Source organism: Xiphias gladius, chromosome 2 (assembly GCF_016859285.1).
Source record: "Xiphias gladius isolate SHS-SW01 ecotype Sanya breed wild chromosome 2, ASM1685928v1, whole genome shotgun sequence".
Classification (NCBI taxonomy): Eukaryota; Metazoa; Chordata; class Actinopteri; order Istiophoriformes; family Xiphiidae; genus Xiphias; species Xiphias gladius.
The window spans coordinates 4,785,469-4,808,134 of NC_053401.1; the positions used below are offsets into that span (position 1 = coordinate 4,785,469).

The 22,666-nt window shown below is 41.1% G+C and overlaps 3 protein-coding genes across 10 annotated transcripts in view; 1 reads left to right on the top strand and 2 right to left on the bottom strand.

The window, feature by feature from the left end:
- The window catches only part of nup37 (nucleoporin 37), a 15,821-nt gene extending 12,251 nt beyond the window's left edge, over nucleotides 1-3,570 (bottom strand). Inside the window, exons 1-3 of one of the 5 annotated variants that reach the window (XM_040146430.1) lie at nucleotides 3,341-3,570; nucleotides 1,662-1,859; nucleotides 1,457-1,578 (exon numbers count right to left, since the gene is read on the bottom strand). In XM_040146430.1, coding sequence (XP_040002364.1) covers nucleotides 1,457-1,578; nucleotides 1,662-1,817 — 278 coding nt within the window. In that variant the 5' untranslated portion in view covers nucleotides 1,818-1,859; nucleotides 3,341-3,570. Of the gene's footprint in view, nucleotides 1-1,456; nucleotides 1,579-1,661; nucleotides 1,865-3,177; nucleotides 3,292-3,340 lie in introns of those variants that run through there. The other 4 variants (XM_040146413.1, XM_040146404.1, XM_040146395.1 and 1 more) reach the window with 4 other exon arrangements.
- Nucleotides 3,571-3,625: 55 nt separating this feature from the next.
- LOC120800323 (PARP1 binding protein) lies at nucleotides 3,626-19,672 on the top strand. Of its 4 annotated transcripts, none has more exons than XM_040146356.1 (11): nucleotides 3,626-3,930; nucleotides 4,186-4,341; nucleotides 5,075-5,311; nucleotides 5,434-5,538; nucleotides 6,670-6,840; nucleotides 6,987-7,141; nucleotides 12,125-12,308; nucleotides 12,462-12,643; nucleotides 13,993-14,074; nucleotides 18,142-18,331; nucleotides 18,820-19,672. In XM_040146356.1, the coding sequence occupies exons 2-11, from the start codon at nucleotides 4,192-4,194 to the stop codon at nucleotides 19,140-19,142; spliced, it is 1,779 nt and encodes a 592-aa protein (XP_040002290.1). In that variant the 5' UTR covers nucleotides 3,626-3,930; nucleotides 4,186-4,191; the 3' UTR covers nucleotides 19,143-19,672. The 4 variants fall into 4 exon arrangements, with proteins under 4 accessions (XP_040002290.1, XP_040002299.1, XP_040002307.1 ...); XM_040146365.1 differs by having other exon boundaries at nucleotides 3,626-3,879; XM_040146373.1 differs by having other exon boundaries at nucleotides 3,627-3,731.
- pmch (pro-melanin-concentrating hormone) lies at nucleotides 19,640-21,934 on the bottom strand. The gene is made up of 3 exons (XM_040146441.1): nucleotides 21,686-21,934; nucleotides 19,938-20,079; nucleotides 19,640-19,812 (listed from the first exon to the last, which is right to left on the bottom strand). The coding sequence occupies exons 1-3, from the start codon at nucleotides 21,932-21,934 to the stop codon at nucleotides 19,751-19,753; spliced, it is 453 nt and encodes a 150-aa protein (XP_040002375.1). The 3' UTR covers nucleotides 19,640-19,750.
- Nucleotides 21,935-22,666: the final 732 nt, after the last annotated feature.

A 22,666-nucleotide genomic window follows, 5' to 3' on the forward strand; every position in this document is an offset into this window, starting at 1 on the left:
ACTCAAAACTCCAGGCTACCTGTCATTCAGTGTATTTGGTGGAAGTCAGTTGTTATGTGTGGACTTTGTCGGTTTCAGTAGTCCTCAGATTTGTTCCCATTACAAGCTGCTGTGGTGTTTGGTGGCAACGCTGCAGTTCAAGCCCCCTTTCCTCCCCTCATCTTTCTCACTCTCTCTGGGCCCCTGCTTAAGGCAAGCCTGTGAGAACGTTGTACTTTTCCTGGAAGGCACGGCTACGTGCAGATCGAAGGGAGGGATGGAACCTGAGTGGGTAGTCATCAGCGCAATAACATGTGCGCACGTCACAGGGCTGGCTCGAGGGCCCTGTGGAGTAAACCACAGAAGGCTGGGAATTATCGCTGCCTTTCCCTTTCAATTACAGAAAGCCTAAACACCTCCGGAGGGACCGCGGAACCTTCCCATCCACCGCTCCAATTAGGAGGAAACTCTTGCTTTCTAACAATCTACAGTTAGGCTACTTCCCTCCTGTCCAAGGCCACCTGAAACAACTTGGCTCACATCCTGGCAGCTGCAGTGTGACATTGATGACTACTTTCACACAGCGTGGCTGCTGTGCTTTCACTACAACTGCCTCTTGTTCTGGTCACAAGAAGAATGTTTGCGAATAATTATCCTGTTGTGTTAAAAGATATGAATGTCAGGTTCCTGATGTGGAAGTAAAGTATGGCTTGAGAATTTCTAATCCTTTTACAATGCTCTGATGATCTCTTACATAACAGGAGGCACTAGAGCTGCAGGTGTTCCACCATACACACCATCTTATTTTAAAATAGCCAGTTATGCTAATAAGGTCATTAATTAAACTGATTAATGACTTAGCAAACACACGTCACATAATCTAAGGATGGTTTAGCTGGTCCATCAACCATCAACCATTAACTGTAGAGATGATGGTTTGATCCCCAGCTCCTCCTGTCCACATATCAAAGTGTCTCTGAGCAACAGCCTGAACCCCCAATAGCTGTAAAATAGCTGTAAAATGTAACTTGAACTGTACAAAAGAATCTGATTCTGTCAGATTCTGATTCTGCTGCCTCCATTTTTGTCGAAATTGAATTAGTGGTGAAATTATGAAAGCATGGAGACATTTGAAAAGTCTTCCAAGGTTCAGTGCTGGTGGGAGGCTGCAACATTTGAGATCAGTCAGCTGAAATGCATGGCAAGATACTCAAATCCAGAAGACAGAAAATCAGCAGAAAGGATAATGTTGATTTGGTAAGCACCTCCTTTTGGACAGTTGTTGTTTAGCAGGCAAATCTCAAGTGACCTCGTTTTGAAACCTTTTTCAGCTCTAATCTGACACTTCCAAGCATGATATTTGAAACAAAGTGCCCCTCTGATTAGTGCCACTCAGTGTGATCTTTGGGCCAAAATCTAACCCTAATTGCTACATCTGAGTGCAGCTGTGATAGTGCTGGAAACAAATCAGCAGTACCTGATAGTGGGTATCCTGTCCAGCCGGGACTCAGGGCTCCAGGCAAGAGCATTGACACGTAATTCATGATGAAAAGCTCGAAGGACATTGAATTCAACTCCCTCAATCTCCATATCCTCTTCCTGTGGGAACAAGTGTGTCTTCATAAGGGAAGGAATACACTGTGCAACAGCTAAACCAGGTTGTATGAAGCTGCATCTCTGACCTGGAAGAGGCAGGTGCCCACTACCACATACTGGTTTCCACCATAGGCCAGGAGAGAGGCAGGGGTTCCAGAGCTGAAAGGACTGAACTCCACCACATGAACGTAGTCTTCGCATGCCACTGTGTGAGTGGGACTGCGGCTAGAGTCCTCCTGCATTCTGTGTGTCCTGGTACGAGTGGCTTCAGATCAGAGCTTCAACTGTACTACATCAGAATAAAAGGGGACAGCACAGTGATTCAGTTATATACAGAAGACAATTATATGTTAGCTTGAGTTAGATTCTGGGTGAAATGACGATATAAACTGTGAGACAATATACAGTAAATTTGTCAACTGCCATAGATTTTGTCACATAATGGTGTATGGGTAGCCATTCCTTTATTACCTCTGGGTTAGGCCATTATGGGCAATGTTTAAAATCAATGAACGTGTCTGCTTTATGACAATAATAACATTCTCAGATTTTTGTATCAATGCATTAAGTATTTTGATTTGTCAGGACATTCATTTGCTACTGCCTGGCTGTTTTAACCATGAACCGTTTCTCAATGGATTTTCCTGAAAAGAATTACAATATCACTAAATAATTTTGCATATATGATGATGAATGGTTCTCTCTGTATTTTCCACTCCTAGCTTGAGTAGAACCACAAGTTCTGCTTTTTGTAAGGACCTAGACTATAGTAAAATAAAAAATAAAAATGTGGGCATTTTTGTGAGATTTCGTAATATTAATGCCCACACAAAACAACATTTCAACTGAACTAAATCTATAGCTTGAGCACTGGTGCTGATATATTCTTAACTGTAATGTAATGCTGGATGCACATGATGAGTTCAATGGCAAGTTCAACTGTTCATGGACAAAACAGCCAGACAGGAGTGTCTGTTTCTGGCTAATTCAGCAAATGAATGACCTGACGAATCAAAATGCTGACTAGTTAATGCATTGATACAAAAATCTGAGAATTTTATTATTGTCATAAAGCAGACAGGTTCATGAAAATCTATAATGACTTCTACATCAAATACTTCCTCAGCCTCTGAAGAGCACAGTTAGACAGTTAAATGGACACCCTCGCGAGGTAGGCACTACACGTTTGTCAGAAAACGCAAGGCCAAACTTCCTTCAAATATTTACTTGTTTTAAATATCCCTGTACGCAAAGAGGCTTACAGAGCTAATAGGGCACAATTTGGGTATTTTTTCTGAAACTAAATCGGTCAGCCTTCAGTACGGCAAACATCAAAAACACATAGCAGTGCTTTATATTATATATATTTAACTCGACTTTAGATGTAATCCCAATTTAGCTACAGAGGGTAGAGCCATATTCCCACGATATTAATTAGAGAGCATAGTGAAATACAGTTCAGATGGTAACTTTACCATGAGACTAACGACTCGTAAAAGTTATTTCTCACAAACTAGTAAGTCTACAGTTAATCAAGGCAATGTTTAACTGCCAAATAACGATAGAGTGCCCCCTGGCAAAGAGATAAAACGTGTCTACTACCTGGCGCAGATATGAGTACACAGCTAGCTAGCAATTATCCAAACAAAAGTGTATAGTGTATGTAAAGTGTACAATTCAACCTCCGACCGACAACTCAATAATCACCCCTTAGTTATTAGGGTATATTCGCACTCAGAATACATTACTGAATGTTATACTTTACCACCTTAATGTTGAATCAAAGGGTGCGCGCCTTCGGGATGTTTTCAACCTTCTTCCGACTACGACATGGGCTGTACCATGGGGTAGAAAGGACAAGGGGGGAATTCGAGCAACGTAAATGGAAACAATCTAAATCACGTGGCGGTATATAGATATGCCATTGAGCTGCAAAGTTTACGTTGTCCTAATCAACACCTTCTACTATTATACGTCGAAATTTAAAAAAAAAATTGTATGGGAGTAATATTTTTAATCCGTCAGCACCCATTGTTGTATAGTACAAGCTGATTGGCCAGGAGGCAGAAAACGTCATCGGCAATTTAAAATTTCAAAACTGCTGCTTTTTTTTTTGTCGTGGACGTGCACTGTTGGAGACTGCTGCAATATTGGAGGTTTGCACCATCCAGTTAGCAATTGTTTGTGAGTTATTGTAGCCATTTGGTTAGCAAACCCTTATGTTATGTGCTGCGTATTATGCGTACGCATGTAGTGGAAGCTGACAAAAAAGACACACGGTGGCATTTTTGAAATAAACTGATTGTAAGTTAACTCAGCACTACAAGCCTGACGGTTTTCTTTTTAAGGAAAGTGGTAAGAAATTCTTTACAACTAGGTTATAGTGTAGTTCTGCATTTATTTTGAAGTCCAATCACTTTATTTTGCTCCTTCAAAGTCACATTTTTATGGTTACAGCCTGCCCTCTGCAGTAAAACCTGATTTATTTAAGTAAAAGTGAAACCTGACTAGAGTGTATGAAGTGGTATCACACATCTGTCTTTGTTTTAAGTCTAGTAAGCCATTTGTTGACAAATTTCGAAAAATACTTTATTTTTTGTGCTGTCTTAGTGAACAATGGAAGCTTTGGGAGACCGTCTGAAGCTGATGCTGAAAACCTTCAGGAGAGAGTGCCACAGGGTTTTACAGTCTGAGAGGACCACCGTTCATGGAGCTGATGGCATGCTGATGGTGCTGCAGCTGGCCATGGCAGAAGTGAATAAACAGGTAACAGTCAGTTCCCTTCGTTCAAGCCACCCTCTGTTCAGTTCAGTTCAAAGTACCTTGTCTCTCAATGAGCAAAAAGTTTGCAAAAACAAATAAACGCAATCAATTAATTCATACACATAAAAACAGTTTAAAAAAAAGAGTTGAAATGCACATGAGTTAACTGCACTGGCAAATCTGTAGCAAGCCAACAATATCCAACACCACAAAGGCACATTATGTCAAAAAGTGCAAGTGCGTTCATCACTCTATAGATGAGGTAAACCAACCATTTTCTTGTAATTTGGCCATTGATAATCTTGTTGGAGACTTATTCAGCGTTAAGCTGTGCGAGAGATCTCTGGCAATCGGCTGTAATCCTTTTAATAAAAGGATTAAACCAAGCAAGTAAATGGAAAAGTCAAAACACTTTCAATAAAAAAGGATGAAAGCGTTGAAAATATCCTGATCTACAGCAGAAGTGTTCCTGCAGTAAGTTGTCCGGTGGGCCAAACGCAAGGCTGCACGAGCCCAGTTCATATCATCATCATGGCATAGTTCAATTGAACCATCAGGCTGACTGTCATCACGTCCATAACTGATGACATTACCGCTGGTTTCCGGCTGAGACTGCTCATGGCCCATTTTTTTTTTTGGACTGCGGGAGAAGGTCATTCTGCTTTTGAACTGATTGGTTCCAGCCCGTCAGTAATTATGGCTGCTGCTCTAAATGTTTTCTCTCTTGCTGTGACAGCACGGTGGAGAGTTCAAAGTGGCTCTGAGTGATGTCCTGATGGCCTGGAAACACTTACTGTTAGGCAAACTTCACCTGCCACCCCCCAACTTTGCACGCTTGGAGAACTATGATCTCATCCTGGAGGCATACGAATCCTTCCTGAAACGCTCCAACACCGTGGACCTGGTTGATATCCTCTCCATGTACAAACAGCTGAGACCAGCGGACTCCGATCCAGAGGAGCCTGTGAGCCCGGTGAGCAGGAGCTGGTTGAAATCAGACTGATGATGTTGATTGTGGATGGTCAGACTACTGAGTTAGAGATAAGACCAATTAATTTATCTCTCTAATATATTTTTTTTTATTCTTTTGCCAAGATCCTGTTGTTTGAGTTCCTATCAGGCAACATGGAGGTCGCAGAGTTGGCAGACTCCTCAGTCCCGGCAACACCGTCTAGTAAAGGCAGGCCCTGCAGCTCACAGGTAGGCCCAGTCCTGCTTTCATGCATTAATAGAAAGGTACAATTTATTTCATAAACTCCCAAAAGAAATCTCCTGTTTCCACTTTACCCTCTACCCTCATATAAAGTGTTTTCAGTAATATGAAATGCTTTTTCCCCTGCTGGCGATAATCCATGCCTTTACTTTTCAAGTCTTCAGCTTAGTTTCTGTCTGGAATCCATCCCGCTCTTACTGACAGGAACTCTATATCATATCACTCAGATTTAAGAGTGCAATGTGAGTTCAATTACCAGGCAGATGTTTAACACACAACACAATGTGGGGCTGGGCAAGTGCTTCTGTAACGGTCTCTTTCCTCCACTCTTCTGTCACTTGCAAATTTATGAGTTTTAAATGGAGGGTTGCCGCTGCACTACCAATGAGGGTGATGTAATTTTTGGAGTTTAATACAGGCTGTCAGCTGCTGTTAGCAGTTTTACTCAGGCACTAAAGATATTGTCCCTTTTTGGTAGTTGATAAACACAACCTGGACTGGCCAAAGGTTTTAACAAAGGAATAATTTGACAGCTTCAGAAACGCGTTCATTTGCTTTCTGGTGGAGCGATGTGTGAGAGAATCAATACCACACTCATGTCCGTCCGTTTTAAATATAAGGCTACATCCAGCAACTGTTGAGCTTAGCTTAGTTTAGCACAAAGACTGGAATGAGGGGAATAATCGCTAGCGTGGCTCTGTCCAAAGGTAACAAAATCAGTCTACTAGCACCTCTAAAGCTCACTGATTAACATGTTATATCTTGTTTTTTTTAAATCCGTACAGAAAACAAAGTGCAGATACGACAATTAGGTATTTCTTCCTGCAACTGCTCAGAGCCAAAATTTCACCCACCATAAAATGGCAAATTGTCATTTTTACACGTCAGTGATTGAATTGATTAAACAAATGAGTTATAACACGTTAATTGGCTTTGGAGGTGCTGGTAGGTAGATTTTGTTACCCTTTGACAGAGCCAGGCTAGCCGTTTTCCAGCTGTTTCCAGTCCTTCTGCTAAGCTAAGCAAAGCGGCTGCTAGCTATAGCCTGATATATAACTATTTAATTGAGTGATAATGGTGTATAACTTAATAATGTGTATTCTGTGTATTATCAATAGGTGAAAATTGCAGTGAGAAGGGTTTTCTGCTCCTACCTGAATTTGCTCGTGAACACCAAGAATGACATGGCCTTAGCACTAACCCTTGACGTCCCCAGTCGCACACTTGGACGACAGGCATTTACCGACATCAAGCATGCCGCACATAACAACAACACTTCTCTCTTCTTGGTAAGAAACAGCCACACTCAGCATGCGCTCAGGCTTTAGCAATGATGTATTCGTACATTACATAACAAGTAAACCAAAAGTATGACTTTATAAATTGGAATGATCCTCTTTGGTGCAACATTTAGGTTTTTTCATGTGATTTTCAGGCTGTGACATCTTTTGTGAGGGCCATCCAGCTCGGAGGAAAGGGCTACGCTCCAGCTGAGTCTGACCCACTGAGGAAACATGTCAAAGGCCTGTCTGACTATGTCCAGTTTCTAGACAACCTGGAAGAAATACTAGGGGAGATTCCTGACCCAAGGTACACAATACAGCTTAATCCAGACTTTCACTCGCTCCCTGTCTTACTGTTGCTTTTAAAGTCATGCCTCCCAGCGTGTGACAGAATCAGCTGTAATTTTTGGGAGGCCCTGAATGTGCTCCATTCAGAACTGAACGGTAAATTCCTGACGGATTCCAGTTCAATTTTTGATTTTTAAATCAAATTTGAATCAAAGTAGTAAAAGGGACACAGAGTTGCAATTCAAATTTTCGACAATGAGAGTTGAACTGAATGACTTAAAACTCAGAGGAATACAAATGACTGCGTCTCACACAGTCATTTGTGTGAAAATTTACAGTATATTTTCATGTTATGTAGATATTAAGCTCCAAATACATTACAGGAATACTTTGACATATTGGGAAATTCCCATATTTGCTTTCTTGCCGAGAGTTAAGAGAAGATTGATACCTCTCTCACATCTGTCTGTTGAGTGTGAAGCTTCAGCCAGCAGCCGGTTAGCTCAGCTTAGCATAAAGACTGGAAACGGGGAAATAGCTAGCCGTCTCTCTCCAGAACTAACAAAATTGCCTACCGGCACATGTAAATTTTGCTCATTAATATATTTTATTTTGTTGACAGAGCCAGGTCAGCTGCATTACAATGACCCTAACTGACACTAAGGACTTTAAAAAGCACCCCCTCTGATAGAAGTCACTGCTGGAGTTACAGTAAAAAAGATTTTATGAGAGCATCTGATGGAATGAATATGTTTTTTGCTATTTTTTCTGTATGACTTTGGACAGTCTGCAGCTATTTGTTTGTGGCCCTGGTCCCGCAATACATTGGAAGTTTTATGTGATTATGTATCTGAATCTGTCCAGGCCAGATTAGATAGATAACTTTGGATCGCCGTGGGGCATGGAGATTTCTAGGAACTCATCAGGGCTGGTTCCTTTGGTGGACTGATTCCTCATGCTAAAGCAGGAGACCATCAAGCCACTTAGAGTGGTTGCAATCTTCCTGTCTGTGGTCTAGGCATAGCCACTCAGAATTTGTAACCAAATTGAGTTACAGTGTTTTTGTTATAATGGCATTCAATGGTTTTATCTTAACTTTTTCAACTCTTCTGAATGATAAAACCTCTTATTTTCTGATAAACGGATCAAATATGGACTTCAGTTCTTGCAATTGACATGGCGACTGCTTGTCAGTGAAATGGCGACCCAACCAACCCCAATTTTCCACTATCCTTTCTAAAATTATCGATTCAAGAGTGGCCAGAATGAGTCACCACAACAAAAACTTGAAGAAAAAATGAAGTCCTCTCACGGGAAAAACAAAGACACATAGTTGCACTTCTTCCAGTAGTGTAAACTCAGAGCAACTACTGTTACAGCTAGCTCTGAGCCCAGATTGGAAGAGGAGGTCAGTGTAAGTGGTGCAATACCGTCCGAGCTCAAAATGATCAGATGGGAGAACAATGAGACGCTGACGGCAATGACATCGGCCATGACCTCTCCTAGATCCGTCGAGAAAATGGGGGAACGCCTTATGCACACATAAAGCCGAATTAACCAGGTTGAGGAAGCATCTGCCCACTCTACTCGCCTGCTAGACTACCTGCTGTTACGTGAGAGGCAACTTGAGAAAAGATGCGAAAAGTTTAAGGATTACACAAGGAGGGAACAACTTGCAAATTTATGTTGTTAATGAAGGCATACAGTCGGGGGACACGGTGCTGTGGACTGAGATATTTTTGAGGGAGCTATTGGATATACCAATTGATTTCATCCTGGTGCTGGAACGAGCCAACAGGTCCCTCCAGCAGAGACCCGCTGATGAGAATGCTCCCCCGAGGTCGGTCGTTTGTCAACCACCAACATAAACATCCGGTGTTGGTCAAAGCCTGGAGCAGGAAAAAATCTGCAGCACAAGGGGAAAAGGATCTACATGGATCACCACTGCTCACCGGCCCTACAAAAGAGGAGATGTGAGTACGCTGAAATCAAGAAACAACCGGGGGAGAGAAATATCCGGTTCCAAACATCGTATCCAGCTAACCTGAAGGTCCACTTAAGGGAGGGTATCAAATCATACAACTCTGCATGGGAAGCGGCAGAGGGCTTACTGCCACTGGGAATTAAAGAAGACAAAGGGCTGGATGAAGAACTAAATCAAATAGCTCGCAGTCTCATCCAAGACATGGAGGCCCTACTGAAGGACGCAATAGCTGCTGACTGAGAGGGGGTGAGTTATTCCGACATATGGCACCCCTAAATTATCTGTGATGACTCGATCTGATTAGTTGTGGTCATTTCAGTTCAGTGTTCTAACAAATATGTATATCGCTGCCAGCTCATACTTGGGATAGGGGTAGATCAAAAAAAAAAAAAAGCTCGTGGAGGAGCAAGGTCGAGCGAGAGGGAGCTTGAGACATGCAGAGGATTGCACTCCGTAACTGCCAACCACATCAGCGAGGGCCCTTGGCTTCTGTCATTGGCTTTCCCCTCAGAGCTGGAATTTAACTGCATGGTGAATGGGACTTCTATAGGCAAACATTCCACACTATAGCCTCAGAGGCTGTAGGAATTTTAATATGTGGTGGCAATTTGAATGTCTAACTGAATGATACACTCAACTCATCAAGACCAAGTACCAGACAAACTAAAACAATAAATACTGTTATGCAGGAGATGGGAATTAATGACGTATGGAGGGACTAATATCCGGCAGGCCAAGATTATGCTAATTTTTCTCATCCCCACTCTGCTAACACATGAACTGCCTATTTTTTTTTTTAAATTTATTATACAGACAGGCATTGAATTATTTGTAGTGATATTGGAAATATGGATATTTCAGATCATAGTCCGAACAAACACTCAGAGGTTAGAGTAACGCAGCCCCAGCAAGTTTCCCGATTTATGGCTGAATTTCAAATTTCAAGACGAGGCTGGCAATTTTATATATTTTTGTTTTAGTCAAAAAATCCATGAAAAGACCAAACGAGCGATGTGTTAGTCCATCTGTGTGTGTGCGTGTTTGCGTGTGTGTGTGTGTGTGTGTGTGTGTGTGAATAGTGTTTGGGCAAACACTATTAACACAGACTTATCCTTAAGTTTAGAATGACTGTATTCTTTTCTGAACTGAGGAAAAATAAAATCATCTTCATGGTTACAGCAGTTTTTTTCCTTAGTTGCCACATTCTATAATTAGGGATAAATCACTAATTTGTAGAAGATGCTAGAACAAAAAAAACTTTTTTCCATTCCAAGTAATGCATCCTTACAAAATGCTATATAATTTATTGTAGCCTCGCACTACATTTCCAGAGAAATCCCGCTGAGCTGATATGGGGAACACAGAGATTCCAAGAAAAGTCAAGTACATGTCGGTATCTGGCAACGACTGAAGTCAAATACAGTGAAACTCGTGATTTATGATTGAGTGGAATTTTCTTTGAATTGCTTTCAAGTTCAGGTTAAAATCTGCTTCCTCTCTGGTGTGGCCGATTCAATGCTCATTAATTGAATTAAAATTCAGAAAGTTGAACTGAGCTTAGCAGCTCTGCGTGGGGGGCCCTGCTGCTGCTTTTGTTCATAGGCATATTTACAGCCAGTGTAACAGCCTGGCAGGCACCTGTGCACTAAAAAAAACACCTGTGATCATGAAATCCACCTGTCCCACTGCATCTTGTTATTATTTCCTTGAAATCCCTGTAATGACTCCCATCTAAGCTTCTCATGATAACATTTTGATTGCTAAAGCATGGTCATCTTTGCTACATCAAAGACTGTCTTTGTTAAATAACTTGTTCCCTGTTTGGTTCGCTCACTTTGATGAATTATCATCAAACCTCGAGCTCCACAGATCATTCTCCATACCATTACAGATTATTTTGAATGTCGAGGCATTTGGCACCACAACAAAAGTGGTTATCAGAAATGATTTAGCCGTTCAATCATGTGAGGGTTGAGCTTTGAGGTGAAGCTGTTGAAGGCACCCTTTGTAGCAGTCCCAGTAGCGACGTTAACTTCACTCAGCCGAGCCATAACAACACATTGTGATGTTTGTGTAGTAGTGGATTCGACTCTCACTGCTCTTCTGAGGGTTCTCAGTTCATGCGGGCTGATGAGAGCGCTCCACGTCTGATGAGACACTGATGAACTCAGCCAACATGTGTCTTTCAACAGGCAGTGCCTTTATGCTCTCAGTGGAGTACTGTATTTCCTCATACAAACACCTTCTATGGAGAGTTCAGGGCCCCTTGTTCAGTGAACATCTGTTTTCCCAAATGATTCTGTTACTGAGCCCGGCTCGCTCACATCAGAGCTGGGTCAGGGTTGGACCACCGCCTCTCCACCTTACTGCGATGTTTTCTAACACGCTTTAGTGCACTTGACTGTTATAAACCTACACAAGTGATATGTTGCGATGATTTTTGGACATGCAGCACAGACAGTGTGCGAGCATGGACGCTAATCCCCCAGAACTTTAAAGAGGAAAATCCTGCTCGAGTTTGAGTGTTCTCTGCTGACAGTCCACCGGTGAGCACAGTGACACTGCCTGGGGAGACTTTAACAGGGATGTGGAGCATATTTTCTGGTTCATAACTGTTAACATTGGCAAAGCTGCGTTACAGTGAAATAAAGCTCAACTGGATGTTAACACCAAAACAATTACTCTGAGCCCTTAAAGTCAGTGTCCAATTAATTGAAAGTAAAGCTGCAGTATATCTTTTGAAGACGTTCAGACTAAGGCCCAGGCTTTTCTGGGTTTTTCAGTTTTTAGGAGAGTTATTCATGTTGGCAAATATTGGCTGAACTTTTGAACACTATTAATTCCATCCAGATGAAAACCTTTGTGTGTGTGTGCATGTTCTGCAGAAGAAAGAGTCTACTCCTTTCCAAAACAAATAGTTTTTTTTTTTTTTTTTTTTTTTTCTCTCCCCCTCTACCTACGGCACAATAAAGCTCTCCCAGCAGATGTCAATGTGAGTGTCACTGTGTTTAATTTCAGTGTATGTGGAGCCAGGCTGGTGACCGCCATCAGGGCAGTGCTGGTGAAGGGTCGCAGCAGTGGAGATGCGTTGTACGCTGCAGCTGAAGAGACAACAAAGGAGCTGAAGGAGAGGATCTGCCAGATACACCAGATCCAAAAACAGACTGCTAATGGAAGCGGGACCGGGATAAGCCCTGCAAGGGTAATATATAACCTCTGCTCTTCAGTCAGATTTGGTTTTTGTGTCTCTAACCGAAGTCCATACATTCATGCAGAAGCCACTTCATCTTCTTTCACAGTCAGCCATGTGAGGCAACAGTGCACTGATTGTGGTTGTGTTGCTGTTCGTCTCCAGCCGAAACCTTACGCAGTGAATCATGCCACTGCATACGGAGGTCGGGACACTGTGAAGGTGCTGATGGCACTGCTGGACGAAGAAGCCCTCATTCTTCCGTGTCAGAACAAGGCAGACCTGCTGTCTGAGGAGCAGCCCGTCCTCAGTGGAGCTGAGGGAACATGTGTCCTCACGTTGTTCAGGTTGGTGACAGCATGCAGTACAAACTGGAGCTTGACTGAAATGGCCTTTGTATTGCTAATAGGGCAGTATATTTTTAAATGTAACAGTTATATTTAATGCAGATACTTGGCCATGCTAGCAGCATGGCTCTGTGGATGGCAGTGTCAGTATGTTCATCACTTTGTGTCCAGAATGAAATATTTCTATGTCTACTGGATGGATTCCAATAAAATTCTGTACATTCGTTGTTCCCAGATTACCTATTACCAAAAAGCTGCAAAACTTCTCATCATCCTCAGCTGTAGTTCAGGTTTAGTGCTAATTACCAAATGCCAGCATGCTAATATGCAAAATTAAGATGTGTTACCGTTTAACTCAACGCACTGCTGTGACTAAGTACAGCCTCACAGAGCCACTGTGGACTTACTTAAAGTTATTTACTTAAAGTGTTGCTTTAATAATTAGCGGATTCATTTTTTTAAAAATCAGATTTTTTGGATGATTTACAAACAATTTAAGCCATTTATCAAGTGAAATTGCCAAGTATTTCTTAGTTCCAGCTTCCCCAATGTGTGTGACTGTTTTCTGAGATTTTATAGGCTAAACAATTCATTTGGAAAATGATCAACAGATTAATTGATAATGAAAGTGATGGTTAGTTGCAGCCCTAAAGCACTGTGTGGTAATTTTTGCACAGTTGTAACTGCAGTCTTTTGCAATTTTAATGATGTTTTCCATAATGGATTGAGAAATATGTGCAAAAGTGGTTTTGTGTTGCACTATAGTTTTGCACCACTCTACTATCTGTGTACCATAGATCATAAGACAATTCTAAAGGGTCTTAAATGCTTTTTTTTTTTTTTTTTTTTAAAAACACATCTTGTAGGAGTCTATCATAACACTAGTAAAAAAGTTAGGTTAGCATTCCACTATGAAGAAAAAGTTATCGCACAGAGCTTTGAATTAGATTTGACCATTTTCACTACTACAGGGATTCAGTCAGAGTGGGAAAGCCCCTGAAACAGCAATTAGACCAACATGAGACTCTACAACTCGCCACTGGAACCATATAGAGGAAAATCCTCCCGCACCACACTGGAACAATTTCTCTGGTCAAACGTCTGAAATAAAAATAATATCAGAAAAAATAGCCACTGGCTGTGGTCGGAGGGAGGGCTTACATTATGTCGGAGGTGGACGCATCAGTCTGACATTAGACATCTTTTTACTTGTTGATTCCCTGACTGTGTAAAGCTTCATTAAAGAGAGCAGTGTTTTAGATTTCTTGGTTAGTGTGACCATGTAACCTTCTAGCTTTTGTAATTTATAAACCTCTTGTATTTGCTTTTCATTGTGGCTCGCTCCTCAGATCCCCTGAAGTGTCTACTGGATGTTCTCCAGAACCCCTAAGGAATCGAGTCCAGAGCCGGCTAGACCTGCTCAAACCCAAGGTAACGTGGGCCCCTCCATCCAAGAGCCCCAAATCCAAACCATCAGTTACTTCAAATTGAATCAGATGTACAAACACTGAAAATAATGTCTTTATATCCTGTAATTTCTCCCTGGTATTATATTATTTATTTGCTTAGCTGAAGCTCACATCTTAACTGACTTCCACCGTTCTCGTTTGCACAGCTGTGTTTTTGCTCTTAGTTTTAGTTTGAAGGTGCTGTTTAAATCCATGGCATAAAATGACTTATTCGTGGGGGATTCAAACCATTAACCAGTCCTGATGTTTTCCTATTGTTAGGACAGAACCATTTGCTTACAGTGCACAATGTAACATACTGTATATCTAATATCAATATCTCATCTTTCCTGGCTGTGAGCTCAGCTGTTCTGTCCTTTCACCTTAATGTTTCATGACATTTTTCGTAGATTCTCTCTCTGTTGCCTGTTAATTTGGAGTTTAAAGACTTTCCTGCTTGTGTGCTTTTTGTTGTTGCAGTTTTATGTGTAGAGCAAAGAAGGTTAGTTCATTGGACTCTTGATTTTGTACTTGCAGTTATGAAAACATACATTCAGCAGGGGAAGGTAACTTAGTTAACTAACGCAAGTTTTGTACTTCAGTAAGAGTACCTTAAAATGTTACTTAGGTATTTCTAATTTATGCTACTTTATGCTTCTACTCCACCAGCACGACCAGTACTGTATTTTTGAAGCTTTTATTAAGACCTAGGATCAGCTAACAGTATTTACTTTTTGAGAAACGCATAATGTAAACAAACAACCTCGATAGGTTTTTTAAGAACTGTAAATCGGCAAGTTGCATACTAAGCTTGACATTTTACAGCAGGTCTGCAACTAAAAAATATTTTCATTATTAAATCCGTCTGACGGTTATTTTCTCAATTAATCACTTGGTCTGTTTAAACATCGGAAAACAGGAGAAAAAAATACCCATCAAAATATTCTGGAGCACAAGGCGACAGTCCAAAATCCAAAAATAATCATTTTACCAGAACGTAAGACTGTAACATAATAACAGTAGAAAATTCTCACATTTAAGAACCTGGAACTATGACATTTTGGGCATTCTTCCCTTGAAAAGGAATAGCTTTAGCTGCTACAGTTACTTTTTCAGATAATATCGACATACACACCAGTGTCTATCGGTGTATATGAGTCAGCTGTAAATGAAAAAGGTAAGCTGCAGTACAGCAATACCAAAGTCGGTTTGAGGTCATTTAGAAACCATGTCACCATTAGATAGTTTAGCCACCAGATAGAACTGACAGGTTGAACTGTGAAATGTCGAACTCAGTATGTATCTTCCTCACGGTTCTTTTAAAGGGGAACTCCACTGATTTTTTTTTTTTTTTTTTTTTAAATCAAAATTTGTTTAGAGGTCCCGGTCACTACTACATGTGAAGTCTTTTGTGGCTCCAGAGGGAGCTGTGTGAAATCAGATTTAAATTACCTCGAGTGACGTCACTGGAGTCAGGCACCTCACCTCTGCTTGAGGCTACATTAGTTGCTAGCAGCGTATCACACCCAAATTTCCCACTGGACTATTTGTTGAACTACGTGCATTTACGGTTAATGTAGGCACCAGGTTTTGACAAGGGAGAGGAATGAATTGAATAAAAAAAGATGTCTGTGGTTCTGCTGCATTGATTATGATCCTTTTCTTTTTTTTAAACTGCCCATTATGAGCCCAAAAGTGTTTCTGTAGTATAATGCTAAATCGCTTTAAACTTGTTTTTATGTAAATAATGTTTTGCTATATTATCAGATTTTTAAATCTCCCCAATACTAATACCAGTATCCGCCTTAAAAAAATCCAGTATCGGTCAGATATACCGGCTACAACGTAATGCTCCTTATATGTAAACACATCATCATCCAATAATACAATGTGCTATTTTAAATTGATTTTGCAGATACTACTTTCATAATTTTTCTTGAGTAAAATTTGAATGCAGGACTTTTAGTTGTGAGAGTATTTTTACAGTGCGGTATTGCAACATTTACTTAAGAAAAGGATCTGAGTACTTCTTCCACCACTGCATACACTCCACAACTGCTGAGTCATCCCAAAAACACTGACAAGACCAGCTTTAGGTTTAAGGTAGGACTGATCTTTTAACATGAAGTCGCTCCACTATGTGAACTCCTTTTGAACATGTATGCTAAACACATTTTGTGAAATGGCTTCTTTATTTGATTGCGCTAGCAGATGTCGTTTTAGCTCCCCACAATCTGGCTGCCTTCCTGTTTGAGTGCGCTGTAATGGTCCCTGGGCAGCTCACCGCTTCCTGAACTCGGTGAGCGGAAGCTTTCTGCATCAATTTCACTTTGAAGATGCCATATCAGTCGCATAACTTGACTAGCAAGGGAAACTTGAAAGGTTATTGTTTCCTGTTGTCTGCTGAATGACTTTATCCCAGACTTCTCCAGCGGTTTCATCATGCACTGACGTCAACTGGCACACACAGATATGGACAGATTTAGTTTCTGCTTTTGGGACGTTTCCAAATCTTTTCTTCAGTGCCACAGATGATCCAAACAGAGAAAACTTTGAGTAAAAGCTCTTAATGCCAATTTAGTGCTGCTCTTCTGTTATGTCAGAAACGATGTTTGTGAAAAAGACACTTTTGATTACCTGATAATACTACAGAATATACATTTATTTCCCGGGCAATTTACAACATTGTCTGGTGATAATCGTAATGGTGCACCTGTTACTCGTTCTCACTTCTATCACCTGCGTGTGAGAACACATGTCAAAACACAAAGCCGGAGAAATTGCTTGCACCTGGTTTTGGAAGCACTATCAGGAATGTCTTGGTCAGGTGTCTCCAGCGTCGGGTCAGGCGGGGTGCTGGGGTTATTTCAGGACAGCCGTCTTCAGAGGAATGAGGGCCGTCTGACCACACGGTGCCACGTTGGGCTCCCACCTGTTGTAATTGGATTAGATGTTCTCCGTCAGTCATGGTTTGGCTGTGTTCACTCTTCCATCCCCTCCCATTGTTTCAGGGGCATTTCAGATATGTTTTATTAGCATGCAACCAGGGCAGCATACATTTTTAGCTCCATTATTAAAGTGTGCCTCAGTCTTAGGGTTACTGTTGTTTTAGGTGCTCTTTTAAGAAGTTCTTTTGAAAAGCACAACGGCTTTGATCCCTTTGTGCTTTACAGGCCCACCCAGCTTTGCTCACTGTATTTTTTCCCTCAGATTTCTCCTCCCTACTGTGGCCCACTGGCCTGAAGGGTGAAATCCTTGGATTGTGATAATCCCAAGCAGGCGTAGATCAAACAGTGGATGAAAAGCTGTGGATCTGCATGCCCCAGGGCCAGGATTGTAGTCTTCAGTATCATTCACTTTTTTATGACTTAACTAGGCTGTCCAAAAAGGCTTTTAATGAGGTTCTTTGCTACTGTCTTGGACATATAGTTGTGATAAGATGAAAGACGACTGTTCCTACTGTTTTAAAGTGGTGTAAAGTTCGGCTGATGCATGATTTGTCAACCTTTTTAACAGCAGCACGAACATTGAAAACCAGAAGCCTTGGCCACTGGCAATCAGATAACGCTACTGATAAACAACCATGTCAGCACTGATATTTTTGGTTTAGTGAAGTGCCTAGACAACTATAGGATGGATTGCCTCGGACTTTGGAACAGACGGGTCAAAATTTCGATATGTCTAATACACTGGTTTATGGCCAAGAACCTGAAAAACTGATGCTATTCCCATCAGTCTCAGCTGTACTTGTTTAGTGCTAATTAGCAAGTACGCAGAGCACTTAGCATGGCTATAAACATCTGGTGCTTCGCTCTCTCGTTGAGCACTTGAAAATGTGCAGGAGTGGGAAATCACTTACTGAAGTTTTAGTGTGAGTGGAGGGGTTTTGCGTTTCAAAATACCAGTAAAGGCCAGAAATTGTGTTTGTTTGTTTTTTTTAAAACCAGAAACTTAGTACACCTGCTGATTCATTAATACTCTTCATTAACCATGTCTCCATATCATATCAGCTGTATCAAAGTTTTGTTTTTTTTTTCCTGTTTATTCCAGGCCAGAGACAGAGTCATACAATCCCAGTTTGCCTGCACATACAAAGAAGAAGAAGAACTACCACTCAACCGTGTGCTGGAGTTCCCCAGCACCAGCCAAGTCCCCACCTGTGTGCAACCAGCACCTAAACTCAAAACCACCCCAGCTGCGGACGAGGAGTGCAGCTCTGGTGTGAAGGACAGAGCAACAGGTACAGACTCAACCTTAGTTTCTGGAAATACTACAGGTACTTTTTGTACTCTGCTGCATGCAGAGAAAAGCTCAAAAATGTCAACACAAGGCGTGCAGCGTTCTGTTTCTGCTGGGATATATTTCTGTTTCCTCTGACGCCACGCAGCTGGACGGAGGCCCGGGCACACCTTCTCAGCTCCAACCTTGAACTCTTCCTGTTCCCAGCCCTTGGTCTGGTAACTTAGCATTAGCCATTAAATGAATCCCAATTCTATAAAACCTGCACACCCCCACATCTGTAGTAAAAAAAACCAAGAACGCACACACACACTCAGGCTCGGCTCCATCAGGTTACATGACAAATGTTAAATTTCAGCTTCATAGAATAAACACAGAGCCTGCTTCGACTAGCAGCTAACGTCAGCAATTTCGTCACATTTTTTTTTTTTTTTTTTTTTTTCCGACTAGGTTTTCACACTTGCTTTTGTTTTGTTTCAATCTTTCCAGCCAAGCCTACATCTGAATGTCAAAATGAGGAGCAGAGTGGCATACAGCAGGGGGCTGCTCTCAAGCCAAGAAGTGGAAATGCCCAAACCAGAGGTGCAGGCCCTGGCAGTAGACAGAAAACTGGCATTCAGATGCAGAGCAAGGGCAACAAGAGAAAGCAGGTAGATTCTGACCAACATGGAGGATCAGAGAACCAGTCTCCTGAGAGGAAACGGCCCACTCGTGTCTCAGTAAAAATGCCTGGTAAGAATGTCAGCAAGGCCTCGAGTAAGAAGAAGCTGATAGCTGGACAGGGGAAGCTCACTAGCTTCTTCAGAGTCTAATCATCATTTGCACAAACGCCATGACAGTATATGGAGTTCATACAAAGCAGCTTGTGTTGTTTTCTACCGCTGCTAATTTTTAAATGCTGCTAATGATTATTTTTGGTCTCATTTAATCTGCAGACTTTTTTTTAAATTAACTAAAGGAATGGTTTGACATTTTAGTAAAAAATAATTATTTTCCTTTTTGCCAAGAGTTTTTCCCTAATTAAGTTTTCTGTGGTAAACTGATTAACATGATTATGAAAAATTGTTTAATTTCCTATCAGTCTGACAAATCATTTGTTTGTGTAGTAGCTGTAGTTTAAATGGTAGTTTTTACCTATTAGGCTGTGTGGAAATCTGAGTGGCTACAGATCAATTTGGTCAGTAAACTTTGTTTCATCACGAGATGTGGCTAATTCTTTGCGCTTGAAATGGGTTTCATCAATAGTTGTATAGTCTATTTAACCTGTAAATTTCTACAATGACACCAATACTGTGAATATGATGCAGGCTTTTCATTTTTAATAAACTTTTATTTTGTTTAACATGCTTGTGCGCTCTTATTTTCTACAAGGAAATGCACTTCAGGGGTAACACACGAGGAAGAAATTTTCACAGCACATTCAGGATAGGGTGGCAGCTTCCCAGCAGGGTCGGTACACTCTTCCTATCATACATCGCAGCACTAGGAGGAGGAGGGAAAGAATACAGAGCATTAGTCAATATTAACAGAGGAATTTTAAATAGTTTAGTATGATATATCAGGGAAGAATGTATTTTCTTAGAAACTCTGGTTTTCCAGATACTTACTGTTGAAGTCAGCGTTTCTGCGATCTATTTTCAAACTGTACTCGGCGGGAGTGTGGCTCAAGCTTTGGTCTGTGAGCAGAGGGGAGCCCCGGGCAAAGGCTGGGAACAGCCCACGAATTCTGTGTCCTTTCTGCCTCATGTCCTGAAACACAGTATCGATCAGTGATTTCATGCGACACCGTAAGAACACACACACACACACACACACACACACACACACAGCAGGATCTGAACTCTGGATCTTCAATTTGCAGCAAATTTTCATTAGCTTTCAAAGATGATCTTTTCACTTACAGCACAGGTGTTGGATCTGTCTTTCCCCAGCTAATCCAAGCCATAGGAACCCCAAAATGGAAGAAATGTGTTACCCCTTTTTTACTATATCGCAGTGGCCCATTTTCTTCCATAGCCCCAGTTCACCCTAATGACTCTGTACTCTCCATCATGGCTTCCTGTTCCCCATTACCACACAAATAACCATCATGTTCATGACACACAGGAAACGCAGCCGCCAGATAAACCCTTTACACATAGCAGCCAAATGTTTGAGGAAGCACAGATATATCATCATTCTTCCCACTATGATTCCAATAAATCTTTATGGGCTTGTGATCATTTGACCTTTTCAGCTAGTAGCATTTCCCGGTTTTCCAACGCTGCTGTAAAAGATTTCCATAGATGTGTATGAAATGTAGACTTAACAGTAGACACAAGGAAGGTGGCCAATTGAAGGGGGTCATATGTTCAGGCACAGGATGGAGATAATGTGCTCTTTGTTGTTGTTGAACTATGGTTACCAGAGGTTGTTTATAGAAAGAAATCTCATACAATGAATAGTTATGATGCATGACTGTCATTGGCAGAATAATACTAGCCGAATGACTGCAAATGGAGAATAGCCAGACCGTTTATTTGGGATAATTTAACTGAGAATAATCCAAATAGCTGGTAAAATTGAATTAATTTGCTACAATCTAACATCGCAATGACAAAAACATACTTTATTACTTACCTCTTGTGGCATCTAGCCATACAGATAGTTTTGGTTGTGTGTGTCCTGGTTTTGAGACTTCTGTCTCTATCTCAATACAATGGAGGTTAATGGATTTTCATTCGTGGTGTTAAAAGCACTGATAAAAAGGCATAAACAGGATAATAATTCAATTAAATTACCTAATTTGCCATACTACAAATTTATAAACAGAAAGCCTGGGTTACAAACTGCAGATTTGGGTCATTTTTCAAAGCCATGACCACCACCAATGAAATTCTAGTTACTTCCACTGTATCGGGATTGAGGTTGAAATCTAAGACGTGGCTAGATACAACTAGAGGTTTGAAGGAAAATATGTGTTTTGCCACTGGGTGAGCAGTGCCACTTTTCTAAAAATTTGCCCTTTATTACCATTTATAAACTTTAACTAATGGCATTATAAACAGTTAAGAATCAGTTCCTAATAGTGCAGAAATCAGTCTTAAGCCAATAAAAAGAAAAACATTTGGGTTGCAAGGTTGCGAAAAAAATCCCTTTGGCTGACCAAACTACTTTATGAGCTAAAGCTTGCAACCAAGCTGTTTTATAACTGGTCTATAAAGTATTAGTAAATTATATTTTACTCACGAATACAACTGGTTAGTTACAGCTAATAAACCGTTTATAATGGCTGACTTATTACAAAGCTGTGAAACAGCTCCAAACTTCAAAAAGTCTTGAACAATTATCACAATTGTTCAAGACTGTCACTTACTGAGACCACGAAGATCTTAGGGTTCCCATTTTCATCCCTGACGTCGTCGTCCAACACAAGGCTTCGTCTGTACATGCGGGGAACCATATCTTCCTCAGTCAGGGGTTCGTCACCCAGTAACGAACCCAGGCCATCTTGCTCTGTTATACCATTTTCTGCTTTGGAGGAAGGTATGGCTACAGTTACCAAGTTGCTGCTCAGCTCAGAGAACAGCACTAGAGTAAACAGGACAGAGTAGACGGAGATCATGGTATCTACAATATTTAGTTTTAAGACTGTCTAATCTTGTCTCACCTAATGACTGTTGTGACTGGGTTCTCCGATGCTTTATATATTGAGCGAGTGACTGCTTCCAACTTCTACTGTAATTGTTAAACGTAAAAACATCATGTCTCCTGCTGGGGTGCCTCCATCTTATTGGCCAAAGGTCACAAGACCTTTAAAAAGGTCAGAGAAAATGCGCTGTGATTCCATTAATAGGTGTTCCTTTGTAAAGAAAAAGGTGAATAGCTTTATTTTGTCTGTTTAGAAATGTGATGAATTCAAATGGCCAAAGTGGAGAAATATAGTGGGCTGTAATTCCCTCCACGTCACAGAGTGGGGTCAAGAAGACTCACAGAAGGCCAAAGGGCAGGAATTAACTTTGAATCTCTTCTCACAAAATCCACATGCAGAAATGAACCCAGCAGGTGATGGGACAGAGACCCACTGAGTCGTCATAGTGAGTCTTTATCTCTGAATAGCATCAGTGGCTGCACAGGACCAAACTAAATCCTATGATGGAGCACAGACAAAAGGTCACTAACACGTATGAAAACCTCCAAACCGATACTAATACCAACAGGCTATTATAGAAAATGATGAGTCATTTTAAAAAGGAGTAGTTTGGAGGAGTAGAGTTAGGTGAAAAGATTGATACGATTCTCATGTCTGCATGGTAAATATGAAGCTACAGCCAGGAGACTGTTAGCTTAGCTTAGC

Bases quoted from the DNA above. Each gene is read 5' to 3' on its own strand.
- LOC120800323 (XM_040146356.1), top strand. From the start codon at position 4,192: ATGGAAGCTTTGGGAGACCGTCTGAAGCTGATGCTGAAAACCTTCAGG. The intron at 5,539-6,669 runs GTAGGCCCAGTC...TATTATCAATAG, and splicing joins GCAGGCCCTGCAGCTCACAG to GTGAAAATTGCAGTGAGAAG. The intron at 14,075-18,141 runs GTAACGTGGGCC...TGTTTATTCCAG, and splicing joins TAGACCTGCTCAAACCCAAG to GCCAGAGACAGAGTCATACA.
- pmch (XM_040146441.1), bottom strand. From the start codon at position 21,934: ATGATCTCCGTCTACTCTGTCCTGTTTACTCTAGTGCTGTTCTCTGAG. The intron at 20,080-21,685 runs GTAAGTGACAGT...ACTGTGTTTCAG, and splicing joins CTAAGATCTTCGTGGTCTCA to GACATGAGGCAGAAAGGACA. The intron at 19,813-19,937 runs GTAAGTATCTGG...TCCTCCTCCTAG, and splicing joins CAGAAACGCTGACTTCAACA to TGCTGCGATGTATGATAGGA.